Below are 22,847 nucleotides of genomic sequence, written 5' to 3'. Positions count from 1 at the left end.
TGCTTCTGAGGAGCCGTTAATTAGCCCTCGCCAAGGAGCATCCAGGAGAGCATTTTCTGCACCGCTTTCCTGGTTCAGTTCAAAGCTCCTTTGAAGTTAACAGAAAAGTTCCCACGGGCTTGGGAAAAAGGACCCAGCAACCTGGTGGCAGCTTTAACCAAAACACCGAGCTGAGGATTTTCCATTTTTTCCCCTCAGTTTCTAAGCATGCCTAACAACCAAGGGCAGGACGATTTTTAGCAGGGCTATGGCTTTGCTGCGAGACCAGGCATCCCTGTGCACACAGAGGAGACTCTCAACAGAGGCAAAATCACCAGCGCGCGACTGACTTCCCTCAGCAGCGTGCGTGCCCAATGCCTGGGAAACTCAGCCCTGCAAGGTACGGTCCCCAAGGCACCAAACCCCCGGCAGAGTTAAGAATCTAGTTTCCCTCAGCCCCTACTCAAAGCCTTGCTCCTCTGCTTTCTGCAAACACAGATCAGGTCACACTCCTCCTCCTCCTCCTCTTCCTCGTCTGGCGGTCTCAACCCAGCGTGTTGCACTTGCAACAGGTATTTGCTTTCCTAGTAATAAAAGTAAATGATACAAAATGATGGACCTGAACTGCGCAGGTTTCCGCTACAATTATTTTCACTAAAATACTACACCAGAAGTATCACAGAGCTGGCCAGGGTCTGCTGGAGAGGTACAGAAATTAGAAATGGGAAAGGCCCATTCAATGACAGGTCCAAGAAACAGACTTATTAGCTCAGCTCCGTGCCCTGGAATCTGGCATATCGCCAAAAGCTTGTGTCTGATAAGAGACGACACGAATGAAAGTCTAAAACATATTTAAGCAACTTTCTAGGAAGGATTTCCTCTCTTTTTCAAAAATATGACTAGGATTCACTACTGTTGTGAGACTCTAGTCCAACGTTTTCTCTGCAATTCACTAACCAGGTGGGAAGCTGATGAATGGGAGTCGACAGAGAGAGAGGCAAAGTGATTTCACCCTTCATTGAACTCTTGCAACTTTCCAAGGTTTCTCTCTCAAAGTCCAGCTTTGTAACTTCTGCTGGAAGTTTTGAATTACAAAATCTTGCTTCTCAGTGCAGGACACGGGGACAAAGCAGAGCCGGGCGTCTCCTGGCGTGTGAAGAGCTGTCCCTTTCAAACTCGCAGGCAAAGAAACCCAGCTGGCGTGTTGCGGGCTGGCTGCGGCACGTTACATGGAAACCAACACAGCACAGCTGCTGCAAACACAGGGTAAGAGCAGGCATTTCTAGGTGTAAGGGCAAAACAGTTTCTCCCCAGTGAACAGATTTCTAGGTGGCGTAAACCAGCCTGTGTGCTGACTTCAGTGGGGTGATGCTGATTTCTATCCTCTGAAGATCTGTCTCGGACTATTTAGAAAGCGGGTCTCTGTTAGAGCCACTCCCAGGGTATTTTGATGGTGCAACACCCCCTTTCCTAGCAAACTGTCAGCCAGTGGCATGAGTTATTTCAATGGCTACATCACTTCAGACAAAGCCGCCACCATCTGCTCTACCCTCTAATTACAAATGCAGAAAACATAATTCACAATCAAATCACATAAAAAAAAAAAAAAAAAGGAAAGAAAATGAGCAATTAAAATGCACATTGTGCCAGGCAAATCAACCTTCCCTTCCCAGCCACGCTGCGCCCACTACTGCTTTTGCCTGTTACAGGCAGGGTCAGAATTAGTCCCGGGCCACTGGAGACTTCAGCCCTGCTGGTTTCTCTGACAGCAGCCTTCCAGGCTTGATCTTCTCATCTCCCAGGGACTCTCTTCAGCTCTAGTCTGCTGCAGTATTTACTGGTGACTTGCTAACCCCCGGGAACATCTTTTCTGAGGGAGCAATTTACCTTTCCAATGTACAGACCTATCTTTGTTGTTTCCCGCTTCCTGCTTCTCTTCTGGGGTCCTCCTGGCTCACGGGTCAACAAAAGCTTGAGTGTTTCGGGGGAATAAGCGGGGATTGATGGTGGTACATTTGCCAGCAAACACCCCGGGCTGAATTCACCTTTGGTGCAATGTTGCTGCACTTAGTGAAGTTATCAACTCTGTAACATTCATGCTGAAATGTAAATTAACATTCAGGCATCGTTTGTACTCTATAAGTAATTCAAGCCTACAGAGGCAAGCTCTTGCATGTTCAAAATTCAAAGTCTCCTTCTCTAACATCGGCTGGTTCCAAAGAGCTGAAATCCAGCTCTGAGGCCGGCGCGAAGGGGCATCCTTGGAGACGGATGCTCTGCTGGGGAGAAGCATTTGGCTGCTGTGCTTTACCCCCATGTACCTGACCCGTCAGACTGGAGGACAGACAACTCTGTCAGTCAGTCCGTCCACCACTGATGCAAGGGCTTTTAGGAGCAGCCTGAACGCCATCAGGTCCATCCCAGAGGATCAGGATCAGTGGTCCAGAGCAGGGGGGAAGAAAGTCTCCACTCTGCTAATTGAAAGGAAAATGTCACTCAAGGAATTCAAAGCTCTGCATCTGACTTGTCTACAGCGCCTTTTCTCATGGCACATCCTCCCACTCCTGCCTCGGTGGAGGAAAACCCTTTGTGAGCCAGCACTGCACTCTGATCTGCTCTTCCTTCCCTCCCATCCCTGCTCAAAGCCTGCAAAAGGCTCTGTCTCTTTTTGGCAACACTCAGGTTTCCGTGATGGGGTCAAGGAACACGCAGAAGATGGTACCCGCTGTCCCCTCACTGTATGGCTGCTGTACGGCACAGCCACGGCAAGGGAAAGGGATCGGGCTTAGCACCACGGACACGCTGCCAGCGCCGCTCGCAGGTGGCAGAGTCCCACAGTGTGGGGCCAGGCTTCATCTGGACTCACTTTGTAGAGTAAAAGTCCAGCACCAAGTGGTCTGCCATGGACCCAGGCCGAGGGTGATCCCTGGCTGGATCATGCTCTTAAATAAGTTCTGGTTTTCCATTTAAAATCCTGCTCCAGTAACCTCCCTCCTCTGTCTGCCTTCAAAGCTGCTCCATGAGATCCTCATTGGCAAGGAGAGCACGAGGCTCTGATATTATTTTGGAAATGTTTCAGGGCTTTACAATAGTTTTACAACATCTTGCAGCAAAGTGGCAGATGGGATTCTGGACTGATCAATACACTAAGCAGAGCCAAGTGCCGGATCACTGATCTGAACTGAAAGAATAAATAGTAAATCAGAAGAACACAAAAGTACCATCAGTTCTGTAAAGCAAGATGATCTGTAACTTGTTCTGCGAGCAATTGCCCTCCCAGATTTCCAAACCCGTACTGTGAGCTCAGCGCCATAAAAGGAGGAGGCATCTCTCTTCCTGCACCAGCTTCTGTGCCCGAGGAGGAACCGCAGCCCTGACGCCGTTGCGGGTGATCACAGCCGCAGCTCGCCGTAGGCTGCTTAGCATGGGCTGAACGCGGAGCACGGGGCTCGGGCAGCTCACCCCAGCCCAGTCCCCAACGCTGTGCTCCCCTTCCCCGGCCCGGCTCTGCTCTTCATGAACCAAAACCGTACAACAGAACATGAGAAGTGTGGGATGCAAGGGGCAACCCAAGGTCCCTGCGGCTGGCTGGCGCATCACTTCAAAGGCAGCTCCGTGGCTTTCTGCCTCAGGAAGCAGCGCTCGCCGTCAGACACGCAGCGGGCTTCTCCCGCAATTAGCAAACAGGGCTGAGACGACTCGCAGCTCTCGGGTGCCATCAGGGCCGTAGCAAGGCCTCAGCCAGAAGCCGAGGGTCTCCTCGTCGCTGCTGGCAGATGGGAACCCGTGGCCAGGAGGCTGCCTGGGCCATCAGGCAGCTTGCCGTTACCGGCGGCAGAACCTGGGGCACGCTGCTCTGTGTGCCAGAGACGAGGCAAGGGGGGGTCCCAGCCACTCCCAAAGTTCGTGGGTGCCCCTGCACACCCCCCTCCCCTCTCCTTTACAGCTACAGGCTTAATTCAGGACTTGCAGGGGTACCATCCTGAACCAGGCAAACCAAAGAGCTCCTAGCAGGGGAAAAGGGATCTGTCCTTCCCATCTTAATAACCCCTGTGCCCAGGGATGAGCCAATACCCATCACCTATTACTGCCCAAGAAAAGGTTTTTTTTAATATTTGGATATTACAAAAGCCAAACAAAAGACATGCAACAAGTTATACATTCAAAGGAGATCTTTTAAAGTGCCAAACTGCAGCTGGACTGTAGTTACGGTTATTATACAGAAAGAGACATAAAACTATAATGTGGATCAAAACATTTTATCACAGTCATTCAACAAAACACCGAGTCCGTGCAGCTTACCTGTTACCTCTCTGCAGCTCTGAAAGCTTTACCATAGTTTCAGCTTAATCTGGAATTTTATTATGCAGTTATTTTAATCTCACTTTATTTTATCACTGCTTGGAGCCCTATTATCAAAGTAAGATCATGTTTAGATACAGCAATGATGAATATTGTTAGAAGCAGCTAAAACAGAAGCAGAATCCAGCTCTGTTTTGCTACATGCAGTAGAAAACCATCAAGAGAGGCTTTATGATGCATTCTAGAGTGATAAAGGGGTAGTTCTGAGCGGGTGGCTGCAATGAGTGTTTAATTGGATGTTCCCTCTCCTCGTTATTTATCTGTATGAGCACCTCTCACCCATCATCAGATTGAAAGCCAGAGGCGACCGTGACAATGTCTTCTCTGAGACCATGGCTGAATATCAGGCACTAGCCCGATTTCTACATACGCTTACACACATTTTGCTGGGGTAAAGTACTTGTTCAGCAGAAGGACAAACCGGCACCAGAAGACCCCCTCATTTTCTCCGTAACACTGAAGCGGAGCTGGGACCCCTCAGTTGCAGCCAGCGACTCCTGCCAATCACCGCGAGAACGCGACTTTCACAAAAGGCACAGCATGGATAGCGGGCTACCCGTCCCCGAGCTCAGCGCTGACCGCGTAGGCAGGGTCCCAGCACGCCGAAGCCAGCCCTGTGCCCGGGGCAGCTCTGGGGACAGAGCGGCTGGTCAAGCACACCCTCCCCGCCGGCAAGCGGAGCCTCTCCCCCGGCTTTCCCGCACTTGCACCGAGTGCTTCGTCTTGCCATATGGCTTTTGGAGACGGAGTTGCTGCTTAGGCTGAGGGAATCTCCGAGGGCAAGCCTGGCACTTGGGGCTGCAGTCTTCGCCCTGTGGTATGTTGTTCAGATGTCCTCCAGTGGGTGCTTTGCCACCCCAGTTCTTCAGTAAGGAATTCAGGGGAGCATTAAACACAGACAAATGCTCTAAAGCACAAATTTACATCTCACCTGGCAAGATATTTAAAGCATATATACATATTTATATATTTAAAACATATATAAAGCATTACCCTGAATCAGAATCTTTTCCTAAACTGGGACTAAAATTTTTAGGACATGCTGTAAAAACATTAGGACAAAATGCCACACGTGGTTTAGCCCCAGTCAGCAACCCAGCACCCCACAGCTGCTCACTCACCCCCCCCGGTGGGATGGGGGAGAGAATCAGAAGAGTAAAAGTGAGGCAACTCATGGGTTGAGATAAAGACAGTCTAATAGGGAAAGCAAAAGCCGCGCACACAAGCAAAGCAAAGCAAGGAATTCATCCCCTCCTCCCCGCGGGCAGGGGGTGCTCAGCCATCCCCAGGGCAGCAGGGCTCCATCACACGTAACGGTGACTGGGGAAGACAAACCCCATCGCTCCGAACGTCCCCCCCTTCCTCCTCCTCCCCCAGCTCTACATGCTGAGCCTGACGCCATGTGGTGTGGGACAGCCCTGGGGTCAGCTGGGGTCACTGTCCCGGCCGTGTCCCCTCCCAGCCCCTTGTGCACCCGGCAGAGCATGGGAAGCTGAAAAAATCCTTGACCAGTGTAAGCTCTACTTAGCAACAGCTAAAACATCTCCACTTTATCACCACTGTTTCAGCAAAAATCCAAAACATAGTCTCATACTAGCTACTACGAAGAAATTTAACTCTACCCCAGCTGAAACCAGGACAGGCTACTTTGGGAAGAACCAGAAGGCTGTTCACACAGCAGAGCGATGCAGCAACACGGGCTCGGTCACTGCAACCGGTGACACACAAGTCACCCGGCTCGAAGGAGGGTTGGAGTTTACCTTATCACCGCCCCTAAGTGCAACCATTCATTCAAAGCACGATCAGCTCCTTCCCCTACCTCGCAACCTCTGCTGAGACAGCTGTGAGACAACCCTAGCAGCAGAAAGGGAGGACAGTGGCCCAGACCACCCTGCAATCACCTCGCACCAAAACGCACCCTGGCGCTCCGTGGTTTTTATTTCTCCCTCCTCCCTTTTCAGCATCCTCAGCCCCACAAAGCCATCGCCCCACATGGCACAGTAGGATCACAGGGGGACAGTTTCCTAAGCAGGTCCACCACAGGTCCCGTTAACCCCCACATCTCTTCAGTTTGCTGGAGGATTTACCCTCCTACATGGTTGCACACCTTCCACGCCGGCGGTGATGCTCAAGCCCGGGTGGGCACATGTATTCCCAAGGGAGCTGCAGGAATCGGAGGTTTCGGTTTAATCTCATAGTAAATGGGCTATGTATTACCTTTCCTACACAGACGTAAGTGTCACGCAGGAGCCGTGCCTTGGCAGCACGCTGAGCAGAGCCACCTGGCCCGGTCTGCACCGTCCTCTAGTGGCCACCAGCCCTGATTCACTGGCCCAGCTTTGGTTCCCCAGGGCAGAGGGGAGCAGGCAAAGCCCCCGGGCAGCTCTGGGTCAGATCCACCTGCAGTGCCCTGACCGCAGCCCCCCTCCTCGCAGCCCTCGCTCTCCCTATTGCAGGGACCCCTCAGCACGCCGGGGTCCCTTTACTCCTTCCCCCATTCAGCTGAGCCTGGGACTGTCATCGCTGCAATAACCACTAGCGCAGCTACCGTGCTAACCATCAGCAAGGCTCTGGATTTACCTGTTGCCCCAAGAGCAGATATAGGCAGAGCAATTGCCACCCTTTCCAAAGCTGAGCTCCGTCCCGGCAGGCAGCCAGCCCCGCAGAGAGGGAACAGGGTGCTCAGATCTCAGGGGGACCCGGATGGCAAAGGCCACTGTGATGGCAACGCAGGTCCTGGGCCAGCCGAAGCGTGCTGCTCTGCTCTTCGTGCCCTGCTGACCTGACAGCACCTGAAGGTCCTTCCCACGACAGCTCTCTCACCCCTCCTCGCTCCATGCTGGCTTTAGCGTGGCTCTAGGACAAATAACCCGGCAGGGCCACCCTACGCCAGCAAGTTTCCAAAGAGCCAGTTCCCCCGTCCCTCTTCACACATCAGGCGCCCTCTGAGACCAAACGACCTCACCAGTCTCTGCGCTGAAATGGTGGGAGACTAAACTGACGTTACAGACGCCACTTTTCTTTCTGATCCCTGTCTTTTAGTTTCAAACCAGAGTTTTTTAATCTGTTTTTCTCCATGATAGCACACAGCGCCAGCCTCTAAAAGCAGATGCTTTTCCACAGCCTTGTAACAAAGAGATAAGAGACCGGCAGCGGATGAAACTCCCGAAGAGCAATCGCCTGCTGCCCAGCTCTGCACAGAATGGCCAGGGCAGCATTTCCCTCCAAACAAGGCGACGAGCACGTGGGAGGGCAGCTGGGAGAACCCCCGGAGCTGCTCCCCAGGGCCTGGGTGCTGCAGAGGACCACGCGAGGCTCCCAGCTTCGCTGGCCTGGCAAGGCTCCACATCAGCAACTCAGATTACCAGGACCAGAGAGCCCAGGCAAAAGCTGCCAGTGACAGCAACAGCCCCAGGAGGGAGACGGGGGGCTCCAGCCTTCCACTTTGGCACAGAGAACAGGGAGGATTTTTGCTGGGAAAACTATCTCTGCTGCCAAGTATGAAATAAAGAGAAATTTTGAAGGAAAACAGGCCATAAATCTCTTGATAAGCTGGAAAAGAATAAAAGCTCCCATCAATATTTATACTCCGCTACTCAAAGATAACAGTTCATTTACTAAATACCTTTGAGAAACTAAGCCTCTGGGCAGACATGGTCCAGAGAAAACATTTCAGGCAGGCAGGATGCTTCAGGAGTCATCTTAACGAGGAAAAGCTTCACAGGAGAGGACTGTACCCCTGGAAGGAGCCACACGCTATGACTGCAGACATGACGCACCGAGTGCAGGAAGCCAAGCCCAGGGACAGGATGCAAAAGTGGATCCGTTCCAGCTCCCTTTGGCTCCACCGAGGCTTGGAGCCATCCCACAGAGTGCGTGAAGCTGGGGAGCGGTCAGACACCCTTCAGGCACGTAGCAGACAAGATCACCGCGTGCTGGCCCACGGATCCAGCCAAGAACACAGCTAATTGGAGCCGCTTTGCTGGGCTCCTCAGCAGAGCCCCGCAGCACACCCTGGGATCGCTGCGGACATCCCTGCTGCCTGCCCACAGCCCCCTGGGGCTGGCACGGTGCTGGGGCTTCACTTACCGCCTGCATCCCTCGCCCTGGCCTCCCTCTGTAAGGCTACTTGTGTGACAGAGCCGCAGATTTCACCTACAGCTTCTCTCAAGCTTACTCGACTCCAGCAGCTGCTGCCCAGCTTGCAGAAGGACCTGATCCGGGCAGAGCAGCACACCCAGCAGAGAGACCCATCTCTTCACCAGCAGATGAGACTGAAGGCTTTCCACTTGGGAACTGCAGTTCCTGGTCATCAAGCCTCTGTTTCCGATACCACAGCAGCCCGTGGTACCTCCCATCTCCAGCTGAGATAACTAAAACATAAATCCTCACTCTCCCAACCTGCAGGAAACTGATGAAGGCAAAAAGGATGTGATGATTCATTCGCTTCATATCTCAAAAACCAACACTCTGCCCCAGAGCAGCACAAGAATGCACCTCGCCACCCGCCTAAATACTTGATAAAAGTTAAACACAGCCACCTGTGATGGATGCTTCTCCCCACACAAGCACTCCAGCCACAATCTGGGTAATACGTAGCATTATTAAAGCATCAGTTATCTCTAGCGCAAGCGCAGCTACATTAGCAGGACTGCAGTCTGCTCATTTTGATAAGGTTCGCTCTGTTCATTTATCAACATAACAGGGATACCAGCAGGCCAGAGAGCGCGCGGGTTTTCACTCCGTTCGGATGGAGCCGACATTCACCCGCTCCGTGTGTGCGCCATCAACCAGAGCGCCCTGGCTGACATGGTTGTTGGGGTTTATGTGGCACTACAGCCCACGAGGAACTAGTTGGTCATTGCTGGCAGACACCCTCGTTGCAAAACACAGGGTGAGCTCCCTGGGTCCCAGCAGCGTGCTTATGCCCGACGGCTGGTGCTCCAGGTACCCAGGCAAAGCAGCCAGCGAGCTCAGGCTTGCTGCCGAGGGGCTGATGTTCCCAAACAGCTCAAGTTTTGCTCCTCTCACACGCGTGCAGGATGGCGGCTTAGAAAAATCACAGCAGACCGAGTCAGCTCTCTCCAAGCTGGCCATACACTCACCCAGCCGCAGGTGCCTTCCGCCAGCTCTGAAGAGAAGTTTCCCTCTGCTTTTACCTCTTTTGGCCCTACCCACACGCTCCAGTTCCCTGTTTTCAGAGATGCAAGTGTGGCCCAGGGACAGGGCTAAGAAACTGCAGAAAAGCAATTCTTTTTATTAACAGACCTAAAATTTCCTTCATAAACTACACTAAGATAGACTCTTGGCTTATTAATAGCAGTAAATCTCCAAGTCCAATAGACTTCAGTTAATGAATATTGATTGTGATAGTGCTGGAGAAAGCTCGTGTCAGTCGAACTGAGATCCTGTAGCCCTCTCTGCCTGAGCAGGACTGTAAATTACCTGAGAGCTCATTTGTTTTTTAAAACTAGGTAGTGGAAAACACAGGGCTTATGGCTGCACTGCAGCTTTCACTCTCTAAGGGCTGGGAAACCACCGTAATGCTAACAGCAGCCGGCCAGCAGGGCTGGGCATTTCTTACCCTTTTTTTAAGCACTATGGAGCTTGTGGATCTGGCCCCTTTGGAGCTAAGACAGCATTTATCAACTCAGTGTCCAGCTCCTGTACGCAGAGAGGAGCTTCCACAGAATTTGGAGGAGCAGAGGTGGACTCCCAGGTGGTTAAAGACAACAGGGAGGGGATGCCGGTTAGGCAGTTCCTAACACCCGCTGGAGATACCTGAACGTATGGTGTGAAAAGCAAGTTATTTTACACACAGAAGCCCAATTTCTTGGAGGACCGCTGCCAGCCTGCAACCAAGCATACGTGTGTCCTGCTGCGGTGGAAGAGGACAGGCACCGACTCTGCTCTGGAGCAGAGATCCCTCTTCTTGGGGCAAGCCTACGCCAGGCCTCCAGCTGGCATCTGCACTTTTCCATCTATTTATGGATGTAAACGTGCGCTTCCCTCTGTCCCCCAGTGAATATGTTAAAATTCTAGGCTGATTAACACAAACACCACGGTCACGTGGACCCTTGGCTCACAAGACAAATCTCATTGAGCTCTTGAGGAGCAGCTCTGTCTTCCACCTTCAGACTGGGATGACTCTGAATGGCCTTTAAATGAATGAAAGCTCAGGAAAATAAACCAACGGCAGGCCTTTGCAACCCAGAGAGACCTTATCACTATCCCCTGGTGGGGGAATGAGGCAGTGCTGTGCGGGGAGGCTGGGGGACTATGTCAGTGTTTCCATAAATCTTTTATGCTCGCTGAAATAACCCAATGACAACAAAAAGCCCCCAGAACAGCCGTCTCCCCCCTCCCCACATCTGATAAAAATCAAATAATAACAGGAGTGACTTATACACTCTCTGCCTGGTACTTCAATCTGGCCTTCCAGTTAATACACACTATGATTAAAGCATCTATAATCTGCAGTCTGTGGAGACCTGTAGATCAGCAGCAGCAGCGGGTGTGCAGCCTGATAAGGGCTGTTCGCTCAGTGCAGATGAAACTTTTAATATTTATAACTGCTGATTTTTTTTCCTGATGCCTCCTATTGAGGGCAGCGGGGTGAAAGTTTAAAGATAAAAGCTTGATGAAATACCAGGTGGAATGTTTTTCCAAGGACAGGCAGGGGCTTAAAGCTATCTCCACCTAAGAGCTGGTTTTAGAACACTGCTTAGGCAAATGCAGCATCAGAGATGGGGAATGATGTGCCTGGAAGACCTTCAAGGCTTGTCTAAAGTGCACCAAAGCTGTAAGCTCCTCTGAGCCGTCTGCGGTTCGTCTTGTCTGCGCCAAGCACAGCGGGGCTGTGCCTGGGACTGCCAGGCATCACCGCAAAATAATTAAGTCACACCAGGTAAGCTGCACATACTTTAAGGGAAGTGCTAACAGCATTTCCAGCTCAGCACCAAAATATGCCAAGAGATGTGAAAACACACTGTGCCAGCCTAACCCTCTCTCTCCACGTCAGCAGCAGCCGCCACAGTCTGCACACAGGGTGCTGGGAACGCACTCCAAAAAATAAGCTGCATCTTGGTCCAATCAAGTCACCATTAATTGCATTACTGTGCTTAGGATCCACGGCTGGTGAAAGATGCTGATGCCTTCGCAGCCTTCCTCCTGGGAAAAAGCAAAGCCCCCCGTTTCCCGTAGCATCCCTTTTCGCAGCGTACTGATACCACCTCAGTCTGTGGCCATTCGCTCGCAGACACACAAGGCGCTGCCCACAAGGCAGCAGGCGGCCACACCGGGAGGCAGAGGCTGCTACTTTCCACTGCTCCCCACCAAATCCACCTGCCCCCTGCGTAGGCTGCCCTCCTTGGGGGCCAGGAGAGCCCAGGACAGGCAGGCACGCAGCTTACGCAGCCCTTCAGACGCCCTGCTGACGGACACTCTGCTTACCCTCTGTCCACCTAAAAGAACCTGACCAAACTCCCTCATTTTCAGCACCACAAGACCTGGGCTTGCCCCGTGCTCAAACGGTTCAATATTTGCGCATTAAAAAGGAATGCTAACACTCCTAGAGTGTCATTATGGAAGATAGGAATGACACTGCCCATCAGTAATTTCAGACAGATGTAACTGGGCCAACCTGAGTAAAACAAAAAGATGCAGAGAAAGGTATTCAATATATATGCATCCATTCATTTCAATATTCAATATATTCATTCATTTCACCCGAAAGATGGCACACTTAATACTTCTTTAGAAGGTAGCTATATGGTCCTCATTACCCCAGCATCAGAGCACTTCAAAAAGTTGACCAAACACATATGTACAATGCACATATGATATAGGGAAATATATTTTAGAGCTGAAATACAAGGCTTGGGTGAACCTGAACTCTTTGAGTTCTCTCAAGTTGTAAGTTATCATCTCAGCCATTCTGCCTTCCTACCACGGATATCAGAAGTCAAAGAAAAAAGAAAAGCAGGCCAGCCAGGGCGGAGAGAGGATTGCTCTTTCACCAGAGAACAACAGAGAGGGAGACTTCTTTTAAAAGAAAAAAAAAAAGGATCCTGAAAAACACCCCACCTGCATTCAAAAGCATCAGGAAAAAAAAAAAGAGGTAGAGCTCTATACTCTGCACACATGTCCATCGCTTGGAAAGCGTGAAGACAACTGGATAAAGAAAATGTAGCACTTTGTGTCTCCAGGACAGCTGAAGTTTTCCTTAACTCAGACTTGTCTGCCAGGAATCAGATTTGTTGGTCTCCGCTTTCTTGACTGTATTTTCCTCCTCCACAAAATATGATTTCAAAATACACAAGCAGAGTTAAAGTCTAATGAGATATAAGTTGTTGAAAATTATTATGAAAGCAAAGTCCTAAGTGAGTTTTCTCTGTGTTCTTAATAAGGAGTTAATCTCAAACTTAAAACCTTGGGGGTGCAGAAAAACCCTGCCAGAAGGAATTTCTGTATGACTTTTGGAACTATATCAACAAACCAAATTAAAAACACCTGGTATCAGTGGACTGGTTAAATTTTGATTAGCACCTGGATACACACTGGCCAGAGCTCCTACGACACTTGCAGGCTGCAAGCAAAGCTACATTAAGCTGCTTATCATTCTGAAGCAAAAAAATCAAGGATTAGACACACCTCCCACCGCACATCAGTTGGCCTCCCTAGCTACAGCCGTCACCAGGATTATCCTCATTCCCAAAGCAACCTTACAGCATGGGATGGATGTACATGAAGGAACATCAGCACACTTCATAGACAGAATCACTGAGCATCTTCCAAGAGTTGTTTTTGACAAACCTGAGCTTTCAATGCCTCAAACTGAATGTTAAGACAAGTATATAGAAGTTAAACATCCCTCTGAAGATGCAAGTTCAAAAGTGTATATAAAAACACTAGAATATCATCAGGTGTTCACAGCTATGTACTGAAGTCACTTGCTACAAACAGGTTATCAGCTCTAGTATGAAAGTAACACATCTGAAAAATAAGAGCAGTAATCAAGAGACTGCACTGCCCCTCAGTCCCATCGAATGGCAGCAAGATGGTTTGTCGATGCAGTCACCGACCACAGCCAGCACCAGCAGCTTCGGAGAAAAAGGCTGGAATCCCAGCAACGAACAAGTCCAGTAAAATTTGCCCCGATGCAAAATCCCTCCCAAATATCAGGCGGCAACATGCAAGTGTGAGCAATAAGAAGCAACGAAGGAAAGTCCGTCCATGGGTAGTGGCAAAGGTCACTGAAGAAGGCTGCACCCTTCCCAGGCAGTCCAGCTCTCATCACATGGAGATACTTCAGAGTTGCTGGGCACAACATGTGAGCTTTGTGCATGTCCCTAACATCAGTCAGTTGTGCAGATGTGTTTATAAGAGATCGCATCAATCTAAAGTGAAGTGCTCTGCAAAAATATCATTTTTCTTCCCAAACAAACCTCGTACTTGCTCAAACTCCAGGGGCACATCGACAGCTTTTTTCTTTACTTCTTTATCGAAAAGCTACAAAGAAAAAAAAACAGAAGATATTGGCAAAACTCAGTACAAGCTCTTCACCCTGGGTGATACCACTGCTCACTCTAACCTCTTAAAAGACCCAGCAGTAAACCTCGTATATAAAAGCCATCCCCGTCACCACCGCTGCCTCATGCTCCCAACACTCTCCCATTTTTCCTGGCTCTGGGTAACCAAAAGTCAGTCTCGCCTCTGCCCCAGCAGCAAGGCTGACAAACAGGACGCGGCTCTTGCGTCCAGGAACCAGCCTCCTTTCCTCTGGCTCCCATCATCCACAAAGGCACAGCAACGCTACCTCATAAGCCGAGAGCTCCAGGAGCCCTGATATGTCATCCTCGATTTCAGAGAGCGACTGGTTCAGGACAGCAGCTGCCTGGGCCACATCTGGGTGATAATGGTTTTGTAGAGACTGTAAAAGCAAGACAAAGAGGAGATGGTCTAATAAGTATGGGGTAACACACGCCCATCTGGGTTCCCACACAGGTGTCTGCCCCTTTGTTGGTCAGATCTTGGGTGAACATCAAGTTCTGGCAGAGGCAGCGTTGGTGTACTGTGCTACTCCAGAGCTTCAGGAAATCCCGGTTTCAGCCATATTTCAAGCACGTCAAAGGCTCCTCTCGCCTGGTTCACATCCAGCTCAAGACAGATGGGCTCCTCCGCAGGCCAGGCCTACAATGCATAAGCCAATTCTGCTACCTCCCATGGCCCTGGTGCTGCATCCCAGCCCCCTCGCTGGGCTTCCTGCTCCTGCACAACACTCTTGCTGCTGCGTCAGCCCCTTAAACAAAACCCTTGCAGCATATAAATGGGAAGTGATAATCCTGGCAGTAAGGTTTTAGAACCATCAGGAGTAATTCAACCAATTTCAACCTTCATACACCATCCTACAAATGATCCAGGTGAAAGGTGAACGTTACAATCTTCTCTAGCATTTTGAAACCCATTTCTACAGGATGACCTAGCTGTACCCAATTAATTTCCATCAGTGCTCAGCGAGTTCCTCTCTCCCCTCCAAAGCAAATAAAAAGCCTCATACATTTGCAGCTCTTTAGTCTGTTTCAGCTGTTAACTGCACATTTTTCAGCTGCACAGTCAGATGTGTGCTCACAAGTCACCTACTAATTAGCATGTACCAGTTCTCCAGCATGTGGAATCCTTTGCCTCTTACGCTGGGATACAAAAGGACACAAAATAGATGATCAGCCCAAAACTCATCTCATTTGCAAGACGTTTGTCAGCAGGTTCTTGTAAGCGGAACCACCAACAGGTGTGAAGGAAGCAGCAAGGGTAGAAGAAGCCCACACCAGACGCCGATGTTCCTTTTCAGATGACATACCTTAATCTCCCAGAGAGAGCTCTCCAAAGCCCTGCTTTCAGATGGCTCCTCCTCCTCCATAATATATGGATCTTCTGACACGTCTAAGGAAAGAGAGATACAGAGCTAACACCTTCTGCGTGATGTACATAACCCCAAAGGGAATACAGAGACCCAGGGCAGTGCTGCAGCCAGAGCTGCCCCTTCCCAGGACATTCAGGGTCCAGGAACAAGCTGACACATCCCAGCATGACCCAAGAGGTGCTGTATGCAGCACTGCAGAATCACATCACTCTTGAAGAGCACAGGAAGTAGGGCACAAAGGACTGGAATAGCCTGATGCAATGGGTATCTCAGGTGACTCTGAACGGTCACTACTGATGTTCCTCACTGATCACTTAAATCACAGAGAGATGAGGTAAAAGCTCAGGAGACTGCTGAGGCCCCAGTGGGGCAACCTACACAAAACCGCTACAGACTGAGATTGAACAGGTCTTTGGTTTCTGATCCATTTTCTCCTCATTTCTTGAGGTGAACAAGACAAGCTCTGTGTCTGGTAGAGGTTGTGTCCCCACCCCAGCCCTTCGGTATTTGTCAATAGCCTGGGTCAGTGTGCCAGGCTCCAAGCAGCCTTCTCCCAGGGAACCACAGAGGCAGGGGAGCCAACTGTGAGGCCTAAGGTCAGAGAGGAGCAGTGCAGATGGGTCGTCACAGTCAGAGAACTTGCAGGAGCAGCCTACTGCCTTTCCACAAACTGAAGGGACAAAGGGATCCTTCTAAACCTCAGAACTGGGTCTGGGATCTACCTTCCTCCTCCTGCACAGGAATCCTGCTCTTTATGATGCCTGAAGGCATAACACAGAACTCCCCTGCCCACCTTCCCTCTTACCTTCTGGCCCGTTAGGTCTGTGTACTAGCACTTTGCACGCGGGGTGCCTCCGAAAGAGATTACAGATGAAGGGAATGACCATGAGCAGAGCCTCGGGAGGAGCAGTGAGGGCCAGCCGGGAGAGGCGCTTTATAAACGCTGCCACCAGGTACGCCGGCAAGTGACTGTTGGAAAGGAGACAGAAGAAACCAGCATGTAAGAGTCCTGGCAAGTGAGCCAGCAGCCTCACCAATCCAAACAGCACGTCAGGTGAAACATCAGCGCGGCTCTTCAGAATTTTTTGGGCTACGGAGTAAAGAGAAGCTAGAAGAATCCTGGTTTCAAGCAGTAATATAGGGTCTTGTGCACTCTCTGGAACAAATCTGGGGGCATTTCCATCCAATGCATGAGTAATTTCAAATCACACTGTGATTCCATCCAGATGCATGGCACCACTCCAGGCACTCGCCATAGCCAAGCTCTCGTACGTGGTCATTCACGCAGCAGTCTTTTTATTCAGTCATTTTATAAACTTCTGAGTGCTTAGCCAGACAACCTTTATTATATTCTTCCAATGTCGTTTTGTGGGTTTAATTAATACATGGCCATGGTGTTAAATTTACATAATACTTCCAGGACTAAAGTAAGCAGCGCAGCTGTTAATGGGAACATAAAGCTGCTGTAATGTAAATGTGCAGGATAGTTCTTTTTTTATAGTAAAAATGCAAATTTCTAACAGCAATCAGCTCATCTGGGCACTTTCTTCAGGTCAGAAGTGCCAGGATGAAAGATGACAACTTCCAGCCACTCAGCCTTCAGCCCTAAGGCTTGCTACACCTGCAAGGCTCAGCAAAGCCACCCCCACAGGACACCATCTGGGAGGTCTTGTTGCTCTCTCCAAAGTACGCTATTAATACAAGGGGTTTGATATTAAGTGCCTAATGCTGAACTGTACAGCATTACTCTTGGTTTATTTTATAACACGATGGCAACTATATGGCCAGCTGCTTATCTAGTTTCTTCCCTGTACACAACGAATTGACAGCATCAAGACAGACCGTCAAACACTTTGTATTTCAGTGTTGTATGCCTGCTAAAGGTCATCAATTCATCAACAGCTTTATGATCTATAAAAAGCCTTCAAATGTTACTTTTCCATATTCATAAAACAGCCAGAAAAATAATCACTTTCAGCCAAAGTAGAAGACAGAACAAAATACATCCATAATCACTTGCAGATCAAACTCTAATAACTAACTGCATTTTTACTTTCTGAAACTAGATGGCTGTGCGGCAAATCTTCAAAAATAGCACGTGAAAAATTGCATGACACTACAATAACACTCTTGGATTCAGTTTTCTCAGTAAAAATGAATCTAATCTGGTAGGCACACTGAATACATTACATCCAGACTGTGAGGGACTGCTCAAGAACAGTCTCCGGCCAACAGAAAAGCAGGAGGAAAATATGAGAACATACACAATAAATATGTTACTTACGATGAAGACAAAAACAGATCAAACAAGTGGAAAAAGCGGGCTCGGTACTTCACGTGATATATAGAAGGGTCTAAAAGACTGTACAGCTTTTTGTAAAAGTCAGGATATTCCCTGTGAAAAAAAGGGGAAAGAAAACATCCAGTAGTGATGTACAACGGGACTACACTGTGTCTAAATGCTCCTGTGCTTTCATTATAGACTACCCCAGACCACTGCTGTGCTCTCTTCAGCTTTCTCAGGCTTCCCTCCAGAGCCACCTCTTCAACACAAGCTCTAAGGTGAATTTATGGCTCTTGCAGTGCCCAGACACTTTCAGGATGTGAAGCTATGTCCACTGACTGCAAATGGCCCAGGACGCAGTGAAAGGCATGCCACAGACTACGGATTCACTAGGTCATCAGATCAATGGAAATTGATTTTCAAGTACTGAGAACCACAGTCTGGAGAAGAGGATATTTAGGCTCAGCTGAAAAAAAAGGGTCAGACTATCAAAAGACCTGAGCATCCAAACAGCTGAGCCTCTTGCGCAGAGGTTGGTTTTCTCATGGGGGTATTTTAAAGCCTGAAGATGCGTAGAATCCATTTCAGTTCCTTTCTAAAAAGATATAAATGCAAAAACCCATGTTCCTTTAAACGAGATGCTCTTTTCACTTACAGATTATGCTGATGAATCAGAATAAATAATCCATTTAAGGCTAGAAGACTGATTGCTCCACCTGTAAGAAAGCAGGCAGGTGTCAACACAGTAAGAAAACAAATATCAGCTTCCACTTGTTTCTATTGTAAAACCTTCCCACAAGGAACACAAAACTAAGAGTAGCTGAAATTAAAGCCAGCACAACGGCTGTAAGGTAACCCAATTTCATCTAAAACCATCCAGAGGCTCATAAGTTACTTACAAAGATTAAGGTATAGTTTAGAAGAAAAGGCTCTGAAGGACTGAGAGACACAAACACGCTGCTCTAATCCCCCAAGAAAGCCACACTGGGGAGGCAAAGGTCTCCTCAGGAAGGACAGTTCTGCAGGAATCTGCGCACCCTGCGTCTGGATGCAGGTCAGGTATCAGCACTGCTGGCTGAACTCTATATCTAAAAGAAATCGCTCCAGTATTCTACTCTTCCCAAAGCCTTAAATATGATCTTCCTTACCTACAAGGAGCAACACCACTGACAAACACAGCAAAAACATCTCACTTCTAGGGACAATGGAGCAGACACTAGTTCCTTAGCTTCCTCCCAGCCAAAAGTACATCTATTTCATCACCCAGGCGGTGGTGGTGTATCCAGCAGCCCCTCCAAGTCCATACGTACCATGCTGCAGAGCCTCACAAAGGACAAAAAGCCTGTTTTCACTCACCTATGCCATAGGCCACTGTCAAGAAGTCTATCATGAGAGTGGGCTCGTTCATGTACGGCAGGATGGAGTCATGCAGAATGACAAGGACTTTCTTGTAAAGGCCAGTGGGAAGCTGTGATGGACAAAACAATACAGTGAAACATCATTGCAGGGAGAACACAGAAAGCAACAGCAACCCATGGCTCAAAAAGGCAACGCACAAGCAAAAGGGTATGTGCCAGGAAAACACAGAACGGCGTGCAGAAACAGCTCCCAAATGGGAGAGTTTACAAGTGACACCTGACCATTAAGTGTATTCAAAGCAGCACGTGCTCACAACTAAGTGTCACCACAGCTCAGAGGGGAAAGTCACCAGCAAGAAGACCTGGGAACCTTCAACTTGTGAACAGAGGTGGTTATGCTGCAGATCATTCCTAACATGCAGGCTTGTTCAAGGGGGGGGTAAAAAAGGCCAAGTAAGAAGCAGCAGACCGTACATGAGGTCGTGCTTCTTGGCAGAACAAGCCGGCAGAAATGGTGACTGGGCTGTTCTCATCTGACACGGAAAGCACAGCGGGGTCCTACCAGGAGCTCCGTGCAAGGACAGCCACAGCCTCTAGCAATTAGTGACTGGAACACAATGCAGGTCAGTGGCAGAAGTAACACTCACCTTGTGCTTCAAAAAACTGAGCCACATCTTTTCAAACGCCTGCTTGTGTGCCTTAAAACAGAAGTGCAAGCAGTGAGTTGAACACACCGGTGCAGACAAAGTTCTATTTTAAGTAGATAAAATTTCAACCCTGAAGCACTGGATGAACAGTTACCTGCAGCTTTGACACTTTCAACTCCTCCCAGTTATCTAAGAGGAAAGGGAAAACAGATTTTGAGCTTGAAATGGATGTTTAAAAAATTAAGGTGACCCTTTTTGACTTAGTCTTTTGATAACTTAAAAATTTGGGCTGAAGTCCTTGTCTTGGCACAAGGCCATGACAGACCCCACTGTAGCCTAAGGAATGTGGATTTTGTAATACTGTTTAGAATCACTGTGACCACAGAAGCAGACATTTTTCATTAGCAAACAGTAACAGGGTCTTTACACAATAAAAATCTTAAACCTGATTTTCCTTTTCATACACAGTTCATCACATGGAGCTTACTAACCTTGCTTCACCATAAATTTGACCATGTCACTCTCTTTGTTCGGCATGTTAATGGGCGAAATGAGGGAAAATACGTTCTGCTGGTAAAACGGCAGTGGCCTCTGAGGAAAAGAAAGCACATAATCACACAGGAACCAAGTTCCACAACAGATGATTAGATGCTGGACTTCAACATCGCCCTATCTCCCAAGCACTGAACATATTGAGGAAAGGAAAAATGCTGATGGCTGAACTACATACTGGTATATTCTCTATTGCTGCCCCTGGAATATTACTTGTTCACCTAGCACAGAACCTCTCTCTAAACTAATGCTTGTTTAGCCACACTTGTGGATCCAGTTAAAGAAAACAGACTCTTCTGCACCAGAGAGAACAGAACTAGAAGTTCTGCGTGTGCCACCTGAGCTACAGAGATTTGGGTGAAACAGAAGCTACAGCCCGGATCAGGCTTTGCAAGAACAACAGTACGTGTGTCTTGTACTTCCAGTTTCAGACTAAAGACAGCCTGAGCATAACTGACATATGTTGTGAGCAAGGAGAAAAGAAGAGAAAAAACCCAATGCCTTCAAGCGATCACGCTCATTTCTCTTGCTTCCAAAGTCTTTCCAAACGCCACTAGTCCCTCCCTGCTTCACACACAAGATACACGTTTCAGAGCAGTTTATTCAGACCCACCTCAACAGCAACAATTTGTTACCTCTTTTGTCTTCTGCATGACTTGTCCAATACTCTCCGTGACTGCCTTTGTGACAAAGTACCGAATATCGTCGTACTCCATATATTCTTGAAAGCGAGAGATCAGGAGTGAAGCGTCCTCATTTAAGGGAAGTAAGCCATCGACAACGACCTAACGAAAGGTTTGTAAGGGAAAGCAAGGAGTCAGCCTCTTACAGTACTGCAGCAGACAGCGAGCTGTGGCGGCTGAGGGCATCCTCCTGTCTTTCTGACAGGCAGGTTGCACGGCTGTGCACTGCCTGCCCAATGGCAACATTCACAAGCCATTTTGACAAGCCCTAGGTCTCAGTCCTCTCTCTAGACCACCACCCGCCCTTTGCACCGAAAACCTCCTAGCTTGGAATTTCAGTCCTGGAGAAGGTGAGCATGTAAGGTCGTGTGTGCCATCGGGTAACTGACAGGAGGAACCTTTCAGTTCTGCAGCTTACCTTAAGAAGTTCACGAGGAAAAGTTAAGCACCCCTTCCACTCTGCTTTGATCAATGGATGTTGTGCCTCCAACTCAACAAACTTCATGAGGGTGCAGAGTGACAATTCCTTTTAGAAAAAAAACCAAAACAATAGAAAAAAGTCACCTCAACAAGGACACCAGGGATCAGACCCAAAAGAAGCAACTTCTAAAGGAAGATGTTTTTCACTGAGAAAGCCACGTGCCTGCTACCAGCAGGCCGGCGAGCGGCAGTGAGCCAGGGCACCAGCAACGCCTACAGCACTGCCTGCCCTCCTACACCAAAATGATGGGGCGACAGTTGCTTCGGCATCGCGAGGGCCCCCGCCGTGAACTTGTGCCTCAGCTCAGGACCCACCTTGACCTGGAAGGCTCCGTGCCCCATCAGCTCTGCCAAGGAACCCACGCAGTCCCTGTAGCGGTGCCTCATCCAGATCTTGTACTTGTCCTCGGCGCTGTAGTTCCCTGGTGGGGGAAATGCGGGCAGGCCCTGAGGGCTCGGGACGAGCCCCCGCGGCAGGCGGCCCCCGCCGAGGACCCCCCAGCTCCCGACTCACCGCCGAGAGGGACCTCCTCGGCGGGCAGCGGGCCCACGAACAGCTCCCTCCGCTCCAGCAGCGCCCCGAACAGCCGGCTGCAGGTCCTGGCGGCGCAGAGGACATCCTCCACCTCCTCCTCCTCTTCCTCCCGGCCCTGGGGAAGAGCCCGTCTCTGAGGAGGGGGCGGCCGGGCGGACCCCGCTCCCCGGCCCTCAGACCCCTGCGCCGCGCCCGGCCCCGCCGGGCCCCGCGCCGCCCCACACCGCCCCGCAGCCCCGCACGGCCCCGCAGCCCCCGCCGGGCCCCACGCCGCCCCGCAGCCCCGCACGGCCCCGCAGCCCCCGCCGGGCCCCGCGCCGCCCCGCAGCCCCGCAGCCCCCGCCGGGCCCCACACCGCCCCGCAGCCCCGCAGCCCCCGCCGGGCCCCGCGCCGCCCCACAGCCCCCGCCGGGCCCCACGCCGCCCCGCAGCCCCGCAGCCCCCGCCGGGCCCCACACCGCCCCGCAGCCCCGCACGGCCCCGCAGCCCCCGCCGGGCCCCACACCGCCCCACAGCCCCCGCCGGGCCCCACACCGCCCCGCAGCCCCCGCCGGGCCCCACACCGCCCCGCAGCCCCGCACGGCCCCGCAGCCCCCGCCGGGCCCCACACCGCCCCGCAGCCCCGCAGCGCCCGCCGGGCCCCACACCGCCCCGCAGCCCCGCACGGCCCCGCAGCCCCCGCCGGGCCCCACGCCGCCCCGCAGCCCCGCACGGCCCCCGCCGGGCCCCGCGCCGCCCCGCAGCCTCGCACGGCCCCGCAGCCCCCGCCGGGCCCCACACCGCCCCGCAGCCCCCGCCGGGCCCCGCGCCGCCCCGCAGCCCCCGCCGGGCCCGCACCGCCAGCAGCTCGAGGATCTCGAAGACGCGGTTGGCGTTGCTGCGGCTGCCCAGCACGGCTTCCAGGCAGGCGGCGAGCGCGGCGGCCCGCGCCATGCTGCCGGCGGAAGGAGGAGGAGGAAGAGGAGGAGGAGGAAGAGGAGGAGGAGGAGCCGGCGGCCGCTCCGCCCGCAGGCGGGGCCGGCGGACCCCAGCCCGCCCCGCCAGCC

The 22,847-nt window shown here is 50.9% G+C and overlaps 1 protein-coding gene across 1 annotated transcript; it reads right to left on the bottom strand.

Moving 5' to 3' along the window:
* Window positions 1-12,015: 12,015 nt before the first annotated feature.
* On the bottom strand, window positions 12,016-22,771 carry NOC4L (nucleolar complex associated 4 homolog). Its single transcript, XM_064466482.1, has 15 exons — window positions 22,639-22,771; window positions 21,781-21,916; window positions 21,582-21,688; window positions 21,205-21,312; window positions 20,739-20,888; window positions 20,043-20,142; window positions 19,706-19,740; window positions 19,552-19,602; window positions 18,903-19,014; window positions 18,202-18,262; window positions 17,547-17,657; window positions 16,068-16,231; window positions 15,200-15,282; window positions 14,159-14,272; window positions 12,016-13,851 (listed from the first exon to the last, which is right to left on the bottom strand). The coding sequence occupies exons 1-15, from the start codon at window positions 22,732-22,734 to the stop codon at window positions 13,735-13,737; spliced, it is 1,545 nt and encodes a 514-aa protein (XP_064322552.1). The 5' UTR covers window positions 22,735-22,771; the 3' UTR covers window positions 12,016-13,734.
* Window positions 22,772-22,847: the final 76 nt, after the last annotated feature.

This window comes from Phalacrocorax carbo, chromosome 15 (genome assembly GCF_963921805.1).
Source record: "Phalacrocorax carbo chromosome 15, bPhaCar2.1, whole genome shotgun sequence".
NCBI classification, from domain to species: Eukaryota; Metazoa; Chordata; class Aves; order Suliformes; family Phalacrocoracidae; genus Phalacrocorax; species Phalacrocorax carbo.
This window is presented reverse-complemented; position numbering and strand designations above follow the sequence as displayed.